Source organism: Octodon degus, unplaced genomic scaffold (assembly GCF_000260255.1).
Source record: "Octodon degus isolate 3935 unplaced genomic scaffold, OctDeg1.0 scaffold00238, whole genome shotgun sequence".
In the NCBI taxonomy this organism is placed as follows: Eukaryota; Metazoa; Chordata; class Mammalia; order Rodentia; family Octodontidae; genus Octodon; species Octodon degus.
In genome coordinates this window covers 1,811,950-1,831,925 of record NW_004524814.1, presented here as the reverse complement: position 1 = coordinate 1,831,925, position 19,976 = coordinate 1,811,950, and the positions used below count along the sequence as shown (strand labels likewise).

General features: G+C 45.1%; 1 protein-coding gene across 1 annotated transcript in view; it reads left to right on the top strand.

Moving 5' to 3' along the window:
• Positions 1 to 19,976, top strand: part of Dmgdh (dimethylglycine dehydrogenase) — a 70,422-nt gene that overhangs the window by 29,591 nt on the left and 20,855 nt on the right. Inside the window, exons 8-14 of the mRNA XM_004645745.2 lie at positions 1,655 to 1,824; positions 2,266 to 2,419; positions 4,315 to 4,480; positions 5,108 to 5,238; positions 6,732 to 6,949; positions 8,124 to 8,281; positions 10,966 to 11,025. Coding sequence (XP_004645802.1) covers positions 1,655 to 1,824; positions 2,266 to 2,419; positions 4,315 to 4,480; positions 5,108 to 5,238; positions 6,732 to 6,949; positions 8,124 to 8,281; positions 10,966 to 11,025 — 1,057 coding nt within the window. The remainder of the gene's footprint in view (positions 1 to 1,654; positions 1,825 to 2,265; positions 2,420 to 4,314; positions 4,481 to 5,107; positions 5,239 to 6,731; positions 6,950 to 8,123; positions 8,282 to 10,965; positions 11,026 to 19,976) is intronic.

Here is a 19,976-nt window from a genome sequence, read left to right as displayed (position 1 = left end):
AGAGAAAGAGAATTTTCTCTTTTATGGGCAAGTAATAATAGGAGAAATAAAATATTTCAGTGTTAAAATTCTGACTATATAATGGCTAAATTACCTGTATAGTGTTTAAAGATTAGTGCACAGAAAGGTAATTGTTTCCTAAAGTTTTCTTTGTCTATTTCCAGCCATTTCCATTATTCATGTCTCGTTTCATGCTGTTACCTTCAAACAGGTCAATTTGCCCCACTACACAAGGATTTTTCATAATACAATATGACAAAGATAATTCAAAATAGCAAATATATAATGTATCTGATGCATTTTTCAGCATAATTTGTGTTTGCCCAACATGATGTATTTCTCTGTAATTCCTCGTGTTGCTTCTGATTAATGACTCCATCACCTCTTTGAAGTTTTATTTCTAGTATTTGTCCCATTAACTTGGTGAATATTGATGTCAAACCCACTCTGCCACCATATCATAGCTTCTGGCACTCTGTTCCTCCGCCATCTCATCTGGCCACGTACTCCACTGACATTAATGATGCCTAGCTCTGCAAGCCTAGTGCTGCAATGCCAGAGAAGGGTGAAGGGTGCACGGCTGCCTCTTACTCTCCTTGCAAAACACACTTCTGATAACAGCCTTTAGACATCTATTTTCTAAAGTCACAAAATTGGCATCTTGATGGGAGGCAAGCTAGTTAGTGTTTCTGGCCTGCTGGGCCCCAACCCGTCCTTAGAGCCTGGGGTCCTGGCTACTGAGTGGCTGTCTTTTGGTGGCTTGCATTTCACGCCTCCTCAGGGAGCTCCTATTCTTGGTCCTCTCCCAGAGTTTCTGGCTCATCTGATTATTATTATTATTATTTTTTTATTTTTTTGCGGAACCAGGGATTTAACTCAGACCCTTGCGCTTGCCAGGGAAGCGCTTATTCCACTGAGCCATCTCCCTGGGCTCATCTGATTATGCAGAAGTTTCTCTTGACTTAACCACAGACACACCTACTGTGAAGGCCTTCATTAGACTGGAGTGGGTGGGTAGAACTGCCGGGGTCCACCGTGACAGCATAAAATCATTCTTGCTTTCCAAGCATCTTCTTAAAGAGTGAAAAGCAACCTGATCTTCTCCACTGAGCGACCCACTAATTGCAAAATGGGAGGTGGGGTGAGGGCAGCGCTCCTTTCCAGCCCGTGCAGGCCCCAGGTGAGGGCTTCTGGGCTGAGTGCTTCCAAGATCACAGCCCTGGCTCCTCACAAAGAGGCCGCCACCTCAGCAGGTCCAGGCCGGGCCCAGTCTGAGGGGCATGGGTTCTCCCTCCAGTTTCCCCTCAGCCAGGGTGCTCAGAGCTCAGGGGCCAGAGAGAGCCAGTCACATTACCCTGTTCTCCACTTCTATCCTCCTCACTTGCCCACACCTTTCCTCCATAGCTGAGAGGAGAAGGCTACTTTTCAGATATATTTCTCTCGGCCTTGTGGAAAGAAACCAGCTATCAAGCCAGGCATGTTTAATTTGTATGCATTTTAAGTGGAAAAATGGACAGCATAAAAAGTATGATCTTTTATGTTCAGAAGAGCACAGAATATTCCAATTTTGGGGCCCTGTAGGATAGCTGGGTATGTGTCACCACTTGAAAATAACCTGTGTTAGTGAGCAGGCACCTGTCTCTGTGTCCAAAAGGTATGGCATAATCCACGCTGGGGGAGTAGGAAAGTACCTCAGCGACTGGATCCTGCAGGGAGAGCCTCCTTTTGACCTGATAGAACTGGACCCTAACCGCTATGGCAAATGGACCACAGCTCAGTACACTGAGGCCAAAGCCAGAGAATCCTACGGATTCAACAACATCGGTGAAGTACAGATTTGTAATTGTACAAAGTGTTCACAGCATCCAACGCTAGATACTTTTTAAAAAAAAATATTTATTTATTTATTACATTTATTTAGTGTGTGTGTGTGTGTGTGTGTGTGTGTGTGTGTGTGGCCAGCTCAGCCCACCAGGGGTCGGGGCTGGCTGGCATGTGGTGCTGGGGGATCTAGATACTTTTTATTGTGTTCATTGGGTGGAGCTGGTCAGGGACCCTAACAGATTGTGCTTTTACTTAATTATTTCAATTTTTAAGTAATTTTTCACTTTATGCCTTGATGATTAATATAAATGACTGCTTCAATCTTTACATCAAACACACATATGCACATGTGTGCACATCTGGCTTTTGAGTCCTATATTTTCCACTGTCCTAATCCCTTGGAAGTATTTGTCTTCCTGAGTGCTGGCTCTTCTTTTCCAGTTGGCTATCCCAAGGAAGAGCGTTTCGCTGGGCGGCCCACGCAGAGAGTCAGCGGGCTTTATGAGACCCTGTCACCCAAGTGCTCCATGGGATTCCATGCGGGCTGGGAACAGCCGAACTGGTTCTACAGACCGGGCCAGGACACTCAGTACAGGTGTGTGGCTGGCTTTGCCATGTGCTGACCCAGTGGTGGAGCCCAGGAGCTAGAGGAAAGGATATAGAGAACTGAGGACTTTTCTTCCCCGAGAGCTGCAGCAGCAGCCCTGGCCATGCCTCTTTCCCTCAGCATTTTTGCTAGAAAAGCAGAGGAACTTTGCTCACCCCACCAAATCCCCACTTGACCTCAGCTGCCTCTCAAAGGTTTGTGCGGCTTTAGGATCTTGGTCAAATCACAGAATATGGAACCTCAAAATGAAAATAACCTGCATCTGGGGATACAGCATGGGGAAATAGCATGAAATAACGTCTTCCTTCTAGTGCATGTAGTATGCATGCGCATAATGTTCATGCTAAGCCCTGCATATCATGTGCATGGTTGATAAATTGGCTTAGGATTTCAAGTTAAGCTAAGGCATAAAATAACCATCAGAACACAGCCCTGCACCCCTGGAGAGCACCGCATATCATACAGTACTTGACATGAATTATACATTTTTTCTCATGAGAATCCATAAACCAAGGGAAAATAAGTAGCCAACCTAAAAGTTGTTACCTTTGTTTTCTCCAGCTGTTGTTTTGCTTCTGTAAACAATGTTAACATAAGAGCTAAGCAACTAAAGACTGTTGAGCTGTGAACTCATCTGGGCTCTACAGGGAGACAGTCTTGACTGTTGGGTGGCTACATACTGGTTTGGGTTTCTCCTAAACAACAGGTGAATGTCAACTCTGTTCTTCACTTTGTGCTTTTTTGGGTCTGGCCTGAAATTCTTCTACCATTTTAATAATTAAGCTGATGAAAACTCAGTTTGCACACCCAGCCCCTTGCTCTGAAGTTAATATACCAAGTTAGAAGTCTGCTTTGTGAAGTAGACAGAACCTTTGCAATGTGCCAAGAGACCTTTGTTCTAGACCCAGCCCTATCATTAATTAATGCAAAGGTCTTGGAAAGTCACACTGTGCCCTTTCTTTGAAAACATGTTTAGGCTTGTAATCCCAGGACTCTGGGAGGCAGACACAGGAGGATCTCAAGTTCAAGCCCAGCCTTGGCAACTTAGCAATTTAAACAGAACTTATCTAAGTATAAAAAACAAAAAAGAAAAGGCTGGGAATGGAGCTCAATGAAAATCTCCTAAGTTCAAGTATTGGTACCCACCTCACTAACAAAAAGTTTTGGACCAGAAAATCAGGGACCCTGTTGTCTGTAGTATGGGCATGGAGGCCTTCTCAAGTCTAACACATTGAATCTGGCTGTTAACAAGCCCAGCTGATTAGCATTTGTAGCTGTGTGGGCGAAGCTCTGGCCATCCCTATCCCCACCAGTATTCTAATTCAGTTTGGCTCAGTGGCTGGTAGTGGAAAATGCTGGACTGCTGACATGTGCCTGCCTCAGGTGCCATTTTTTTAAAAAATGTATTTCACACAGGGTCTCACTGCACACCCCTGCAGGGTCTCATTGCACTGCATAGTGATCCTCCTGTTTTCAGCCTCCCCAGCACTGGGATTATAGGTGTGCACCACCATGTCTGGTCCGGTGGGTGGCTCAGCAGGCCAGGGGATGGGGCTGACACAACATGTGGTGCCTGGGATCTAACACCAGTCCCTGCACCTGCCTAAGCAGGCACTTAGTCTACTGAGCTATCTTTTTAGTCCCCAAGTGTCATCTTATGTGCTAGGTAGTTAACATTTCATTTGCTATGAAATGGCCAGGTGAGTAGCTTTAGGTCAGAGCCCAACATAAACATACATACATATGATTGGCAGAGCAGTTAAGGTCAAATCTCCTTTCCCAAGTAGTATTTTCTAGATGGAAAAAATTTATTAAAATAGCCTTACTCTACACCCTTGGACAGTAAGTGAAAGCATTCTATAACAGCAAACACTGCGTTTCAGGCCAAGCTTTCGCCGCACAAACTGGTTTGAGCCGGTGGGGTCTGAGTATAAACAAGTTATGCAAAGAGTGGGGGTGATTGACCTGACACCATTTGGCAAGTTCAGCATCAAAGGCCGGGATTCTGCAAGGCTGCTGGACCACCTCTTCGCCAATGCCCTTCCGAAGGTAGATAGCCAAAGTCCAGGGGTCACGCCCATGTGACTCTCCATCCTCTTGGGTTTTTTTTTTTTTTTCAAAAGTCAAATTCCAATGTGTTATTTCAGCTCACAATTTGATACCTGTGTGAACATTAGAACTCTTCAATGGAGAGAAAATAAGCTACTTTTCAAGTTTAAATTCTTGTTGAGTGCTTTCCTGTATCATTCAAAGACCTAATGACTTTGCTTAATTATGTTGGGGGAAATTTAAAACCGACTACATGTAGGCCAAGGGTGGTGGCACATATCTGTAATCCCAGTGTTTGGGAGGCTGAGGTAGGAAGATTTCCTCGAATTTGAGGGCAACCAAAGTATGGTGAGTTCAAGGCCAACCTGAACTATCTAGTAAAAGCCCTATTTCAAAGATACTTAAGTAAAATTGATATTAATAGAAAGCATAGCTTTTATGACAGCTTTGAATGGTTAAGATGAGAATGCCACATTAACCTTGGGTTTAAGTAGTTTGTACAATTGATAGACATGGTAAGAGAAGAAAGCATTTCATGGTTAATGCTCATATTTTTATTTACATGTGTGTTAAAAGAATGCCTAAGGTTTTCAGCTCATCCTAATCATTTTGAATTATTTGGTGTAGGTGGGTTTTACAAACATAAGCCACATGCTGACACCCAAAGGTCGTGTGTATGCTGAACTGACTGTCTCTCACCAATCTCCTGGTGAATTTCTGTTAATAACTGGTTCTGGATCCGAACTCCATGATCTTAGGTAAGCACAGCTAGTACTAATGTTCTGTATGCCAGGTGTGGTGGTGCACACCTGTAATTCAGCACTTTAGAAGGGTAAGACAGGCTGAGGCAAAGTTGACCTCAACCTGGGCAATAAATTGCTAAAGCCCCTGCTGTCTCAAAAATAAAGAAAAGAGAAAACATTTTGTACAGATTGCATGTTGACTGGATCTTGCACTGAGTTTTTCCTTTATAGTACTTGAAATGTAACTTTAATTCTTCTTTGGTTTTCATTTTTTATTGTATTTGGTACGGGGTCTCACCATGCAGCTCAGACTCGTAGTGATCCTCCTGTTTTCAGTCTCCCCAGTGCTAAGATTACAGGCATGTGCCACCACACCTGGACTCGGTCATCAGCTCAGCGTGCCTCGGGCGGGGGTGGTGCAGCATGTGGCGCCAGTCCCTGCGCTTGTCTAAGCAGTGCTTGCTCTGCTGAGCTATCTCACTGGCCCTTTAATTCTTCCTTTAATTTGTGCCTTTTATCAGAAACATTTGAAGACCCTGCCCCCCACCTAGTACCCCAGGGGTTGGATTTACTGGTTCTGGTGCTGTTCAGTCCCATTTAGAAGGTGCAATCAATGTTCCAGAACTCCTTTAAAACACTGCCTTAGTCATTTCTCCTACTCCCTTGTTAATTATGGTAATGCTCAATCAGATGGGGAAGCTCGTTTGGCTAACTTGGATCAAGCCAGATTGAGCCTTGCCTTCCTGCCCTCAGCTCCATGCTCTGCCATGCCAGGCCTCTTTGTGGGTGTTTGTCTGAAAGAAAAGAAGAAGTCTGTAGTCCATTACTTTCAAATGCTCAGAACACTACTATCTAACACACGTGCTACCTGGTAGATCCTCGCTGTGGTCACCGAATTATACACGTTATCTGCTCTGAGGCAAAGTGCACTGGGTTCTGTCTCAGCAGCCAAGCTTTGGCTCAGTCCGCTCCAGCCCTTCCCCGTACACTTTCAAGCCCGAGGGACCTCTCATAAATGATAAATGGGGCCACAGCTGGGCTCCAATAACTCATCGAGGCTTAGAAACTGAAGCCAGAGTTTTTGTCTTTCCTTGTGATCCTCGAGCGAGTCTGTGCCTGGTGCCAGGTGCATTGTGAACCTGCAGTGACACAAGCATGCCTCCTGCATTACAGCACATTTGGTTTTCAGTAGATTTTTGAAGCTGACTCCTTACTTTAAATGCAATAGAACTGTCACTATTTAAGAAAAATCGCATGGCATGTTCAAATTGAAGCATCCTCAGTTCTGTGGCACATTACCCCCAACTCATGTGGGTGATTTGGAGACAGTCTCTTCACATCTCATGGGCTCAGGTTCCTCCAGTTTAAAAATTGAGTGTTTGGATCCAGTGGTCCTCTGGGGACTTTCTGATAATTCTAGACACAAACCCCATCTTCAGGGCAGTGAAATGTCAGCAGCACGCAGCACTGCAGCAGCATTCAGCCTCGTGTCTATGCCTCCAATGCAGATGGATTGAAGAAGTAGCCATCAAAGGTGGATACAACGTTGAGATTAGAAACATAACCGATGAGCTGGGCGTCCTCGGAGTTGCGGGGCCACATGCGAGGAGGGTCTTGCAGAAGCTGACCTCAGAAGACCTCAGTGAAGGCGCCTTTGCTTTTCTGCAGACCAAGTCCTTCAAGGTTGCTGGGATTCCCGTCACTGCTATTAGGATATCATACACAGGTGAGCCCCTCAGCCATCCTGGTCTGAATCTCTGCACGTGTGTGCACAGTCACTGCGTGCCTTGTGACTTGGCAGTGGGAAGATTGTTTTTGCTCAGCTCTAAGACGGGTCTGCCTATTCACTGCTAGGCTCCAATGGGTTTCTAAATGTCTGACAGAGTAGGAAAAGAAATAAGGGAAGGGTAACATCAGAAAAACTGGAAAGGCCAGGCCAGCAGCCCTGTCGAAGGCAAGGGTGTCGTTATTCAGAGCCGACATGGCTGAGTCCTGCTTTCCGTGTAGCACTGCCTGCAGGCACTTCCTGCCCAGGCTGTGTGCTCACCAGGAAACCTCAGCCTTGTGTGTGGTGGTGTGGGCCTCTGACAGGGTCCTTTTTCATCCCCATTAGCACCCAGTACCCCCCACCTCTGGGCCCCTTCATGGATGGGACCTGGTCTCTGCACTGTGGCTCCCACCGGGTGCCAGCAGCCTGGGCCAGCCTGAGGACGGGGCCCAGGAGAAAACTGTGGCACTGGAGGCCATAGATCTTCCCTGGGCCTCTGCTCTACGTGGTCCCACCCCTCAACCCAACAGGGGACAAAATAATGACCAAAATAAAAATTAGTAAATGGGACAGGTGAGATTTGTCCCCTGTCTTGCTCTCTTGCCTACCCCGCCACCTCTGATGCTGCTCCATGTACAGACAGGGATAGAGTGGGAGCAAGGGAATCTCACACAGTGTAGACCTCAGAGTAATTTTCAGCTTTCTGGATTTTTAAGCCTGTGATTCCTGGGTGGGCACAAGGGAGTTGGAGTATCTAAATCTTGAACCCCTTCTGTACATAAAATACGCTGGCTTCATAATTCATGGAACTCATTCTGCTGAAATGGCCTACAGTGTCCTCTCTGGGTGCCAGCTCCAGCTTGAGATGGAGTCCTGCTTCTAGACTACCTCTGGACCAGAGTTGTCCTGCAGCCTTGCCCTGCAGCCCTGGCTCAGGGTCACCCGCAGATGTACCATCCTCTGCGACAGCTGCTCCTGGTGGGAGCTCACACTGAACTTTTGGGAGCTTGTCTTTTAACACTGTTCATGTCTCTGCCATGGACGTGCAGCCTCCCCTCTGCACCGGCTTTCAACTCTCACACATGGAATGAGGATGCCGCTTCACTCTGTGTGGCCCCGTGTTTGGTTTCAGGTGAGCTGGGATGGGAGCTGTACCACAGGCTAGAGGACTCCGTGGCTCTCTACGAGGCTGTCATGACTGCAGGCCAGCAGGAGGGCATCAGCAACTTTGGGACCTACGCCCTGAATGCTCTACGACTGGAGAAAGCCTTCCGAGCCTGGGGCGCCGAGGTTGGAAATTAGGGTCCCTTCTCTCAGACTGTTTCCCTTTGATGTCTGTATGCAGACTTGGGCTACCTCTGCTTCTGGCTGGGCACATGCATTTACCGGGAGCAGTGCCAAGCACCGGGGGACTCTGACAGGGGGCTATTCTGTCTCAATTCCTCCCAAGTAGTGGGAGCCCTCAAGTCTGTGTGTGCTGTGGGGACCGGCTTGTGGGACTTGAGCCCCACCTCCACCTGCTCTATGTGCTGACCATCTACATTTCCTTCTTATCTTGTCCTTTCCTGCAAACTAAACTTTTTTCTTGCTGAGGGACAAGGCCAGTGGTCCCACATGTGTGAGTCCCATTAATAAAAATGCAAGATTGCCTGTTAGTCCTGTACGTTAGCCACTCACATGAAGTTTCACTGGCATGATTTCATTTGCCTTCTCAACTCTCAGAAAGTTTTACCATGACTCCTGTTCTACACGGAGTCCCACTGAGATTTGGCGGGGCCTTTGGTTCATGGTACACAGCACAGGCCAAACTGGGGTTGAAACTCTACCCTGTAGGGTGGCAGGTCCTCAGAATCAGAGGTGGTGAACCTGTGGCTTGCATGCTGCAGTGGGCTGTTTGTTATTTTTGAAAGATCCAAAAGATTTGTCATCACTGCTGTAGATCCCCAGGCTTTGCAGTCTTGTGGTTCTTTCCTTGGAGGCAGTGAGGGGCGATGAGGGATGGGTGTGCTGGGGTCTGAATTTATCCACTTCATCCTGGCTTGGGGGCCTAAGCCCCAGAGCCTCTGCTCTTCTGCGTGCAGGAACAGGTCTCCTACAGGATTGCATTGGTCTTTACAGGGCTAAGAAAAATTTCAAGTTCATTTTAAGTCAATTAATTTCATTTTAAGTGTAATTTGAAGCCCAGGCACGCACTCTTGAGGATGTGGGCTTGTGAAGGGAGGCAGCAAATTGAGCACTGTGAGAGTGAGGGGCCTCAGGCATCTCCGTGAAAGGTGCTCTGTGAGTGACCTCGGGTTTTTATTTTGTGGTTGTTTCTACTATTTTACTTGGCTTGAACCGAAGGCCTTTTCACTGAGCTCCATCTCCAGCTCTTAAAAATAAAGAACAAAAATACTTAATTTTGAGTCAAAGTCTTGCTAAGTTGCTAAATCAAACTTGTGATCCTCCTGCCTCAGCTTCCCAGAGTTCTTGCCATACAATGCCTGGCTTATTAGCAATCTTTCGCTGGGCTCCTGGGTCAGCTCTGTCCCGTGGGCCCAGGAGTGAAGCAGTGGAAGCTGCCCTTCGGGATTTAGACAGCTCTGTGCCTTGCCTCGCCCTGCTCCCCACACCCCGTTTTCCAGCGGTGCCAGTGCGCCCTCTTGTGTTCTGATAGGGATCACACTTCTCTGCTTTTTTTCTTTGAAAAAAAAAAAAAAAATCCGAAACTTAAGCAGATTAAAAACTACTTTTAGGGTAGCTCAAATTGATTAAGAGATGTGAGGGAAAATTTTATAATCATGTGAAATAATCTTATGCTCCCTTGGTTCATGTAAGTACTGTGCTGTCTTTTGAAGTTGACCCCTTTTAAATCAGGAGTCCTGGCATGTCAGCTACTTTGGAGGTTGATCCAAGAGGATCACAAACTCAAGACCAGCCTGGGCTACCTTTCAAGCTTCTGTCTCAAACTAAAAATTATTTTTAAATGGGCTGGGGATGTTGCTCGGTGATAGAACACTTGTTGGTACACACGAGGATCTGGGGTCAGTCCCCAGTACTGCAGAAATAAAGAAGCAGCTTGATATGTTTTAGAAAAGTCCTGTATGGAAAAGAGAAAAAGGAAACAAACACATTTGTCTCGGGGTGATTGGGTGCTGGCTGTGTCCCTGCACTGGCTGGGGATGCTGTTCTTTTTTTTTCTTTTGAGTCTGCAGAAGCCACATTCCTACCTTCTGCTTTTCCTGACTCTGGGCTAACTGCAAGATACTTCATTTTATTTATTTAGGGCTTTTTGGAGGTTAAGAGCAGAATATATTTATTGAGGGAAAGAAAGCGTCTGTCTAAGAGAGGGACTGAAGGAGACCCAAGTGGGTTGTTCTGGAAAATATTTCAAAACTTCAAAAACCTACTTATGAGTCAGTCAGATAGCTCAGCGGACTGAAGCATCTACTTAGACAGATGCAGGAAATGAGGTTCGATCCCCGGTGTGCCGTGTTGGCCCTGCCCCTGGGACATGCGGAGACAGCGCTGAGACTGGGCGTGGTGGTGGGCACCTGTAATCCCAGCGCTTGGAAGGCTGAAAACAGGAGGATCACTAGGAGTCCATTCTGTGCAGCGAGACCCTGTAGACTCAGTACTAAATGCATACAAAAGCTAGTTATATACAATTATGACATACAACCTAAACAGCCTTATTTATGGAAGGAACATTGTGTCTATCCTTCAGAGATTTTTTAAAATAGAAGAGCTACACAGACAGGTTTTGACATTCAGCTTCTGTATTTGCTATACTCTGAATGGTAGTATATGCTGAAAGGCTACATTTGAATTTTGAATTTAAAAAAGGCTTCTAGACAGCAGTCCCTAAGCTACCTTTTTCAGCAGCTGCATTTGAATATCAAAAAATGCTCTTTCTTCTAAAAAGATAACACATGGAAGTGACGTCATCCAGTTATTACTCATCTAAGATTTAAAATGTTTGTTTTCTTTTTTAGATGAACTGTGATACAAATCCTTTGGAAGCTGGACTGGAATATTTTGTCAAGTTAAACAAGGTATGTTTACATTCCAACGTGTGCTTGAAGCAAATAGTAAAATGATTGCACTCTTTTGTAACAGAGCCATGCTTTAAAACTTAACCAAGTGTGATTACAGAAAAAAATGGTTGGACTCTAGGGGCCCGGGGAGATGGCTCAGTGGAATAAGTGCTTTCCTGGCAAGCGCAAGGGTCTGAGTTCAATCCCTGGTTCAGAATCCAGCATATTGAAGGGCTAGCTCTAAGTCCTAAGATAAAAATTAGTGAAGATAAGATGCTTATCAGTTTGATTTCAGCAGACATTCTCGTAAGCTGTGGATATCACAGTGACTGCTGTGACTACAGCGCTGTGTAGCAGCCAACCACCCCTTGGATGCTCCCAGGAGCACTCAGCTCTACCCAATTGGTTTCTCAGCATCTTCGTCTGGAACTACAGAGCCTGAGTGTAAGCAAAGGACTGATCAAATGTGCCCAGTGTAGAACCAGCACTCATGGAGAAGCTGCCAAGGGCCCAAACAATCGGGACTGACATGAACCCTCCAGATTTGATACATCAGTGGTCCTGAGACGAAGCATCTAATGCTCAGGTTCAACCCTGGACCTCTTAAGGGAACCTGTGGGAATCAGGCCAACAAATCTGTGTTTTAGCAAGCATGGCCGGCCAATTTGAGAAACACCACCTCCATAACTGTGGCGCGGAAGCTCAGCATGAGGCTAACTCATTACAGCCCGGCTCACCTACACAGTCCCTCAAATACTGAGATGGCTCCGTTGTGCTGTGCAGTGTCTGCAAATGACTACCAGGAACTGAACACAGCCCACACTGTGGGAAGTACTAAAGCATGAGGACAGCAGCTGTGGGTTTCTGGGGTACTTGTTAGGGTTCCCAAATTAAATTATTTCAGCCCCTAGTGCTTACAAGCAAAAGGCTGGTCTCTCAACCTATGGAAATGAGTCAGCCTAAGGAAATGTTAGTGCCCCAAACACTGACCTAAAATGTTAACATAAAGTGTATATATTTATAGGACTAGATTTTAGGAAAAAGAATCTCCTGAAAGGCTTCAAGGGGAATCACTTCTGTACGTTTTTTCCATTGCTAGCCAGGGAGGTAGCTCAGTGGCATTAGTGCCTGCCTGGCAAGTGCAAGGTCTACCATCTGCCTCCAGACTGGAGAAAGTAGGTGATAGGGTTTGGGCAGAGCCTGGCAGTGAGTCCATACTTCCACAACAGAAGTTTTGCTTTAGCTTGGAAAGTAAGGACAAAAACACTTGACTCCTGAGAACACAGAAGTTCTGCTCTTGGTCACTAGTGAGTAGATGAAGTGTTTGGAAATTATTGTTTGGGGAAAGGCCCACTTAAGTGGTCTCTGTGTTGAAATTGGATTCTTAAAACACTTTTTATGATTATTAGCAGGTGTGGATTGTGCTTATTACCTCTTTTAAATGATGTAATCAAACAATCAAAGTTCTGTTCTAATGGCTTGAGGCCTGTCAAATGGCTTAGCAGATTAAAGCCCCTGCAAGCAGGCACAGGGCCTGGGGGTTTGATCCCCAAGCCTGCCGTGCCTGCCCCACCCCTGGGGCACCCTGAGATGCGATTGGGATCAACTTTGTTCAAATCCTCTTTGGTGGCTTTGCAGCAACTTTGGCCTGGTTTAAGAGCAACCTATAATGACCAATGCATTACCATTACAAATCAAGCTATGTAGCTTACTATTCCAGCCTGTTATGGTTTGTGTCTAGGTGTCCACTCCCCACCCCACCCCCAAAGCCTCATGCAGTCAAGGGGGCAGCTTCTGGAGTTTATGATGGATTATTGTGAATGTGGATGCTGCACCTGCCCTGGGGCAGGGAATTTGCATTACAATATAAGGAGGGAGGAGAAGCTAACTGCTCGAGCTTGCTACTCTTCCTTTTGCTTTGTCTTGCTCTTTGCCAAAGCCATGAAAGTTTGCTCTCTGCTATATGCTGCTCTGCCTTGGACCCAGCTGAGTATGGACTGAAACCTCCAGTAACTGTGAGCTAAATAAATCTTTCCTTCCTTCATTTTGAGTGTCAGGTATTTGTCCAAGCAAACAAGAGAAGAGTAGCTGAGACACAGCCCTAAGCCTAAAAAACAAACTCTTAGGCATTTAAGTACAGGAGGTATTCCCTTCAAATCCCCTTAGAAGGTCTCATATACCTTTTCCAGAACAACATCCTGCAAGTTGTATTGCTTTGGAAATTGATTTCAGTATGAAAATAGAAGCTACATTCAACCTGGAGAGATACTTGGTACCAAAACCAAAAATCTCATTTTGTTTGTTCAAAAGCACATAGGTATAATTCCTTGCTTGGATTTTAAGCATTTACAGGATGACTATATAAACCATAATGAGAAAAAAGGCTGAGGAGGCAGCTGTCAGGTGAGATCTCTGGAGACCAGCCCCTCCTGAGGACAGGGGACCGAGGCAGGGGGTGCAGGGGTCCTGGGAGGTCATGGATGGCCAGGTCGCCACAACATCATTTTCTACAGTGGGGTATCAGAGTTGAACTGTCCAGGAATCTCTGTTTTGTAAACAGAATTTTCACAGACATCTTTTATAGACTGACCCCCCCCCCCCAGCCACGCTTCCATTACCTCTGTTACATCCAACTTTGCATCTTATGGGGGAGTGGCTAAACATAACTGCTTTGCCCATTTTAGGGAGGAAAGTGGCTGAGGAGATGGACTCTCAGGCCAAATAGGTTGAATTGCCTTCCTGTCCAAACTGCTAAAGAAGAGGGAACACTGGGGAACTCTTCTGGGACGAGGGGAGACATGACAGAGCTGGCTTCCTTCCGGCCAGGGTGGGTCAGCTCAGGCAGCCCTAACCTGGCTGAGGGGAGGCGGGCTGGAGCACAGGTGCATCTGGGATGTAGAATTTGCTACAGGCATTTATGAAAGACCTTGCTGGACGTTAGCAGTGCTGTGTGCTTCTGATGGTGCTCTGATCTCAGGGAAGCAAGAGGACCCGCGGGGTTTCAGGAAGCAGAGCTGTGGGATATGGTTTTTTAGCTTTGATCCAGAAACAGCAGTGAGCCACACAGGGCACTGCCCAGCCCAGCCCGCAGAGGCAAAAATGATGACATCCTGCAGCTCCTTTTACAACCCTCCCCACGCTGCTGTGGAGTTGGGATCAAATGATTGTACCCTCGGCGTTTGCCAGAAGCAAAATGATACATAAGGCTTCCTCCCGAAGGCCGTTCTCTTAAAATATCTTTATAGTGATTTGTAAAGGGACCTCTTCATTTAGCTAGTGTACTTCTTGTAATTAGGGTGGCATTTCCTTCGGTCTAAAAATAGAATTGATACTCATTTCTGTAGACATAGGCAGCTTTTTTTTTTTTAAATTAATTGGTGCATGTTTGCAGACCATGCAGGTCATGGTCATCTTGGGGTGGGTACAGATACTCCAGGCTCTGTGCACCACCAGGAAAGAATTTTCCAGTGTACACCTTGAGAAGTAGTAGGTAGCCCTATATTTGTTGAAGATAGTGGGATGGTAGCAGCAGGGCAAAGGGAAAAGGAACAAGCCCTTGATCACTCTGGCTTCCAGGACTTAAAGGTCAGACACCCATGCCTCCAGGGCCTCTCATTTGGTCTCCTCCTGGCATTGTGATCCACTGCCTCAGGGATCTGACTTCCTAAGCTTAGACTGGGGAGGTGCCATTGTGCTTAAGGCTGACTGAAGCGAAGGATGGTGTGTTTATAGCTGACTGAAGGGAAGGGAGTGGCTCCCTCTATTCCCTGCTTCTAACTGTGCCCGACATGTACATAATACAGTTTATTTCTTTTTGTAATCCCTCCCTCCCCTTCTTCTCTCTCTCCCTCATTTAATTCCCCTTACCCCAACTTCAGTCTTTTTTTTTTTTTTTTTTTGGTGGAACCAGGGATGAACTCAGGCCCTTGCGCTTGCCAGGCAAACGCTTATTCTACCAAGCAGTCTCCCCGGCCCCTTCCCATCTTCATTGTTACTGATATTGTCAATCATAGCTCATGTTTATGACACATAATGCTTACGTCCATTGAGTTATTACGTTCCGTCAACAGGGCATGGCTTTATAGCTCTCCCTGCTTCCCCTTCCCCTCACCCTTTACCTCTTGGGCCCCTTCCCATTTGCAAAATATCCGTCTTCTTGACCCCTTCTCTCCACTCTTTATTGTCCTCTCTGTACTTTGCCTCACTCAAATAGGGTACTCAAATGTGTGTACTTTGTCTCACTCAAATGAGGGAGATCATATGGTACTTAAACTGGTGTGTGTGGTTTATTTCACTTAACAGCATATTTTCCAAGTGCATCCATTTTTCTACGAATGTCTCAATTTGTCACCCTATATAGCCAAATAGTATTCCAGCATGCATAGATTTCACATATTTGTAAAGAAATGGAATTATTGGTTGCGTATTTTGGCTTTAAGGCCAGTAGAGCTTAGATCCACCCTGTCCTCCAGTTAGCATACAGGAGGTTTATCATAAGGCTGGAAAGAGCAAGCTGCGAGCACTTAACTACAGCTCAATAAATGGAAGCTATTCCAGTGGACTCATTTTACCACCAGCCCATTTTGATTCAGTAAATAAGACACTTTATTAGAACTGAGGTAACAATGTTTTGGGTTGGACCCTATTGTCTTAATTTGCGCAGCCTGTCTCTGAGAAATGTGTCAAAGTGTATTTTGTGGATGAACATCTATAGCTTCCATGACACAGTATAAAAAGGTAGAAGTTTCTTCTATTTCAGATTTTTCGTTATAAATCACTATTACTTATAAGCAATGTAATCTTATTAAGTACAGTATAATTATAACTGAACCCAGTGTCATCTGTGTGGTTAATTTAAATATACATATTAATTTTCTTTAAAAATTTATTTTCCAGTTACAAATAATAGCCACAAACTCATCCAAGTCAGGTCTTTTCAATCCTCATAATATTTAGTCAACAAGCAAGATACTTACACTAACATATAAGAGTTGTTTTCTGGGAGGTCAAAAAGAAAGACACATTTATCTTATTTTCTAGGGACTTACACTGTAACAGGAAGACAAGACATAAATAATCTTAATAACAAGCATGACTCAGGAAATAAACTCTTCTAACTAAATCTTCTACCTGAAACAACTCTTATTATTGTTCTTCATATTATTCTGTCTTGTTCCCCCCAAAGAAGTTTTGGGGGAAAAGTTCCTTTTTGTTTTTAGTGGAAAATAGAACAGCATTAGTAGAAGTGAAAGGAAAATCAGCTGCCTTAGGATAGTCACAGGTATTCGTAGGATTTGCTTCTCAGAATTAAGGAACATTTCTGTTTCTGGAGAGCCACCACCAAGATTCACAGAGAATTAAGGGCTGAGTGGAATAGATTTAAATAGATCAGGACATTTTTTTCCTATGTTTCTTCTTCTTCTTCCTTGTCTTTGAGCTTCTAACCAGGAGAAATAGAGCAAATGTAACAAATATGGAGGCCAAATTAGATGACCATGCTTGTTCCAGAAAATACAGCCTCTCTTTGAGAAAATGTTGTTCAAAGAACAATTTTTTAAGAACTTAAAAAAAACCCTTTTTATTTATTTATTTGATATAGAGTCTTGCTACTCAGCTTGGATTCATAGTGGTCTTCCTGTCACAGCCTCCCCAGTGCTGGGATTACAGGCTTGCAACACCATGCCTGGTTTCGGTGGCTAGAACGCTGTGCCCAGGTTCTGCGACTGGCATGGCATGCAGTGCCAGAGATTGAACCCAGATCCTTGCACTTGCCCAGCAGGCACTTAGACCATTGAGCTATCTCCCCAACCCTAAAGAATAACTGTTAAGAAAAAAGAAGTCCAACTGGCAGAGTGAAGCACTCAACACCAGTCCTCATATATCCTAAGTGGTCCATAAATATTAGCTCTTTTAAAATATCAGAACAAAAAGAAAAATCACTGTTCAAGGCAGAACTTATGAAAGAATTCTTGATATGTTATGGCTACAGTCTCCAGTACAGGACAGTTTAAGGAAATGCTAATAGCAGTCAAGGAGACAAACCATTTGTTGATATTCAGTCTTGGCTGGACAGTGAAGTCATTTGACCTGTGATTCCTTTAAAAATATGTCACGTGTAAACACGTCAAGTCCTAGGCTACACCACAGGTCAATGAACAAAGAATCTCTAGTGATTCAGCCACCAGTTGCTACTTTTTGATGATTCCTCACCTGGTTCCAGAACAGACTGAGAATGGCTGTTAGACCAGTGGCCTTCAAAGGCTGAACATTTCTGTCCAAGAACTGGAAGCAATTACCTGAGGCCCTGTCCTGTGGGTCTCAAAGTGTGGTCCACAAATCAGCAGTTGGGGTTACTGGGGATTTGTTAAAATACTGGCTACTGTCTCAGGCCCCAAAACGTGAAATGCGAATTTTGGGAAATTCTGAGGTAGTTGATTCAAGAGCACAGACTTCTCCAAACCAACTGGATCAAATACTTGCAGCATCAGATTTCTTCTTCCAGTTCTGCTTGTGGGAATTTATGCACTGAGGGTCCACAGCCACGGTCTCAGTTTAGCTTTGGCACATACCGCCTGTGGCCCAGAGAAAGACAGGAAAGCAGATAGAGTTTGGGCTGGTCGGGCCAGGTGCTGTGAAGCCTTGCGTGGACCAACAGCTGCTCAGCAGCTCGGGGACACACTCCGTCCCACATGTTTTCCTTGTAGAGTTGGACAGTGATGATTTCCCTCGGCACCCGGGAAGTCTGTGAACTACAGCCCCAGCCCAGGGATTTTTCTAAAGTCAGCAAATCCTAGCCATGTGGCCTGGGAAATCCATTACACTTCTTCTCATGCCCGAGTTCTCTAATCTGTGCAATGAAGGCTCCTTTTTCCAGCCTAGAAATGAAATATCACTTACTGCAATGGTCAAAACCCTTGAGCTCTGTTACCTTTATGAGCCATTTAATTGTGTCTTTTAAATGAAACCATCCTTGTTTTCATCCCATTCTTGGCAGTGTAGAGGGATAAAGGAAAGGGAAGGGATGGGGAGGGGCTAGGCCTGGGCCGAAGTGAAGTTTACAACCCTGAGACCTGTCCCAAGATGCTAAGCCCACAGCTACTGAGACAATATGCTTATGTAGATCCAATCTCTCTTCTGAAACACTATTTCTGTTCCAAAAGCTCAAGTGTGTTGTTAGCTGACTGTTTTAAAATTTGGAAGTCTGTGGAAACCTAGGTCTCAGAATCAACTGAAGTAATTTTAAAATGTTAGCAGCATAATTGTGCATGTAATAAATTGAGATATTTAAGTAAATCATTTGATAATGTTTTGTATGCACACTGGTGAAACCATGGTCACACACAGCGAAGGTGGGAAACATTTGCCTGTTCCCAGACTACTGCCCTTACCCTTGGGAGCCCCACCCTGCACTGGCAGGCATGGAACCACCTACATGGCTTCTGCACTGGTGATATCTCTGCATCTTCTAGAATAAATGCAAAAGCTATGCAAGTGTGATTCCACAGTATTTAATCTTTCTTTGGTACTTGGATTCTTTTATTCAGCATAATTAGACAGTAACCCATCTTGCTACATTATCAATTCCTTTTTTTTTCACTACTGGGAATTGAACACAGGGCCTTTACACCGAGCTAGAAACTTTTGAGACAGGGATCTCACCCAGTCACTAAATTGCCCAGATTGGGTTCAAACTCCAGATCCTCCTGATGAGCCTCTCAGAGTTCCTGGGTTAGAAGCATGTGCCACCACACCTGGCTTCATTCCTATTTATAGCCAGTGTTCCAGTTTACTGGCATACCACAATGTTAAGCATGCGTTTGTTTGACAAACATTTGAATTGTTTTCAGTGTAGGCCTTGTCTTAGTTAGCTTTCTTGTTGCTAAGACAAAATACCCAACACCCAAAGTTAAGGGAGGAAAGGTTTATTTAGCTCATGGTTTGTGGAGGTTTCAGTCCACAATCAGCTGGCTCCAAGGCAAGGTGAATAGCAGAAGGGCATCACAGAGGAGAAACAGTTTGTAGCTGGCAGAAGGCAGTAAAGCAAGGGCCAGTGAGATAGCTCAGTGGACTGAGTGCCTGCTTAGGCAAGTGCAGGGACTGGGCTTCTATCTCTGGCACCATGGGCTGCACCAGCCCCAGACCTCGGCACACTGAGCTGGCCACCGAGACCAGGTATAGTGGTGCCTGCCTGTAATGCCAGCACTGGGTAGGCTGAAAACAGGAGGATCACTACTAGTCTGAGCTGTGTAGTGAGACCCTGTACTAAATGCATTTAAAAAAAAAAAGCAGCAAGGTAGTAAAGTAGCAACAGCAAGCAGCAACCTGCCTTCTTTCTGTCCTTTTGTGGTTTGTTCAGGCTATCCACCCTTTGACCAGTTCCACCCACACCCAGATTGTGGCACTCTTGAATCCTAGCATCACATCCTCAATCCCAGCATCACACTCTCGAGTCCCCGCCACCTCTGAAAACCCCACTTATGGCCACATGAGGCTTTGGGGACATCTACACGCAGCCGTAACAGGGCTACTCCAAATAAATCTGTGTCCAGGTATTTGTGCAGGTATATGCTCCCTTTTCTTGTTGCATAAATTTAGGGGTGGAGTGGCTTAGTAAAGTGGCAAGTATATGTTAATTTAAGGTTTTTTCTTCTATCTTTGTGTCAACTTTTTAAAAAACTGTTTGGGCAAAGTAGGGTATCTTTTTACGTTTTATATCTCTACCAGCAGTGTGGATGTGTTGCAGTTCCTCCCCATCTTTGTCAAATGTCTGTCACAGTCTGTCTTTTTAATTTCAGCTCTTCTAAGAGACACATGGTCATATCTCATCATGGTTTTAATTTACTTTCTTAAAGAATCACAGTGCTGAGCACTAAAATGTCTAACTGCCATTCCTACCTTGTTAGTGAGTTTTAAGGCTCTTTTTTAATTCTGGATATAAGTTCTTTACCAGGTATAGGCTTTGCAAATAT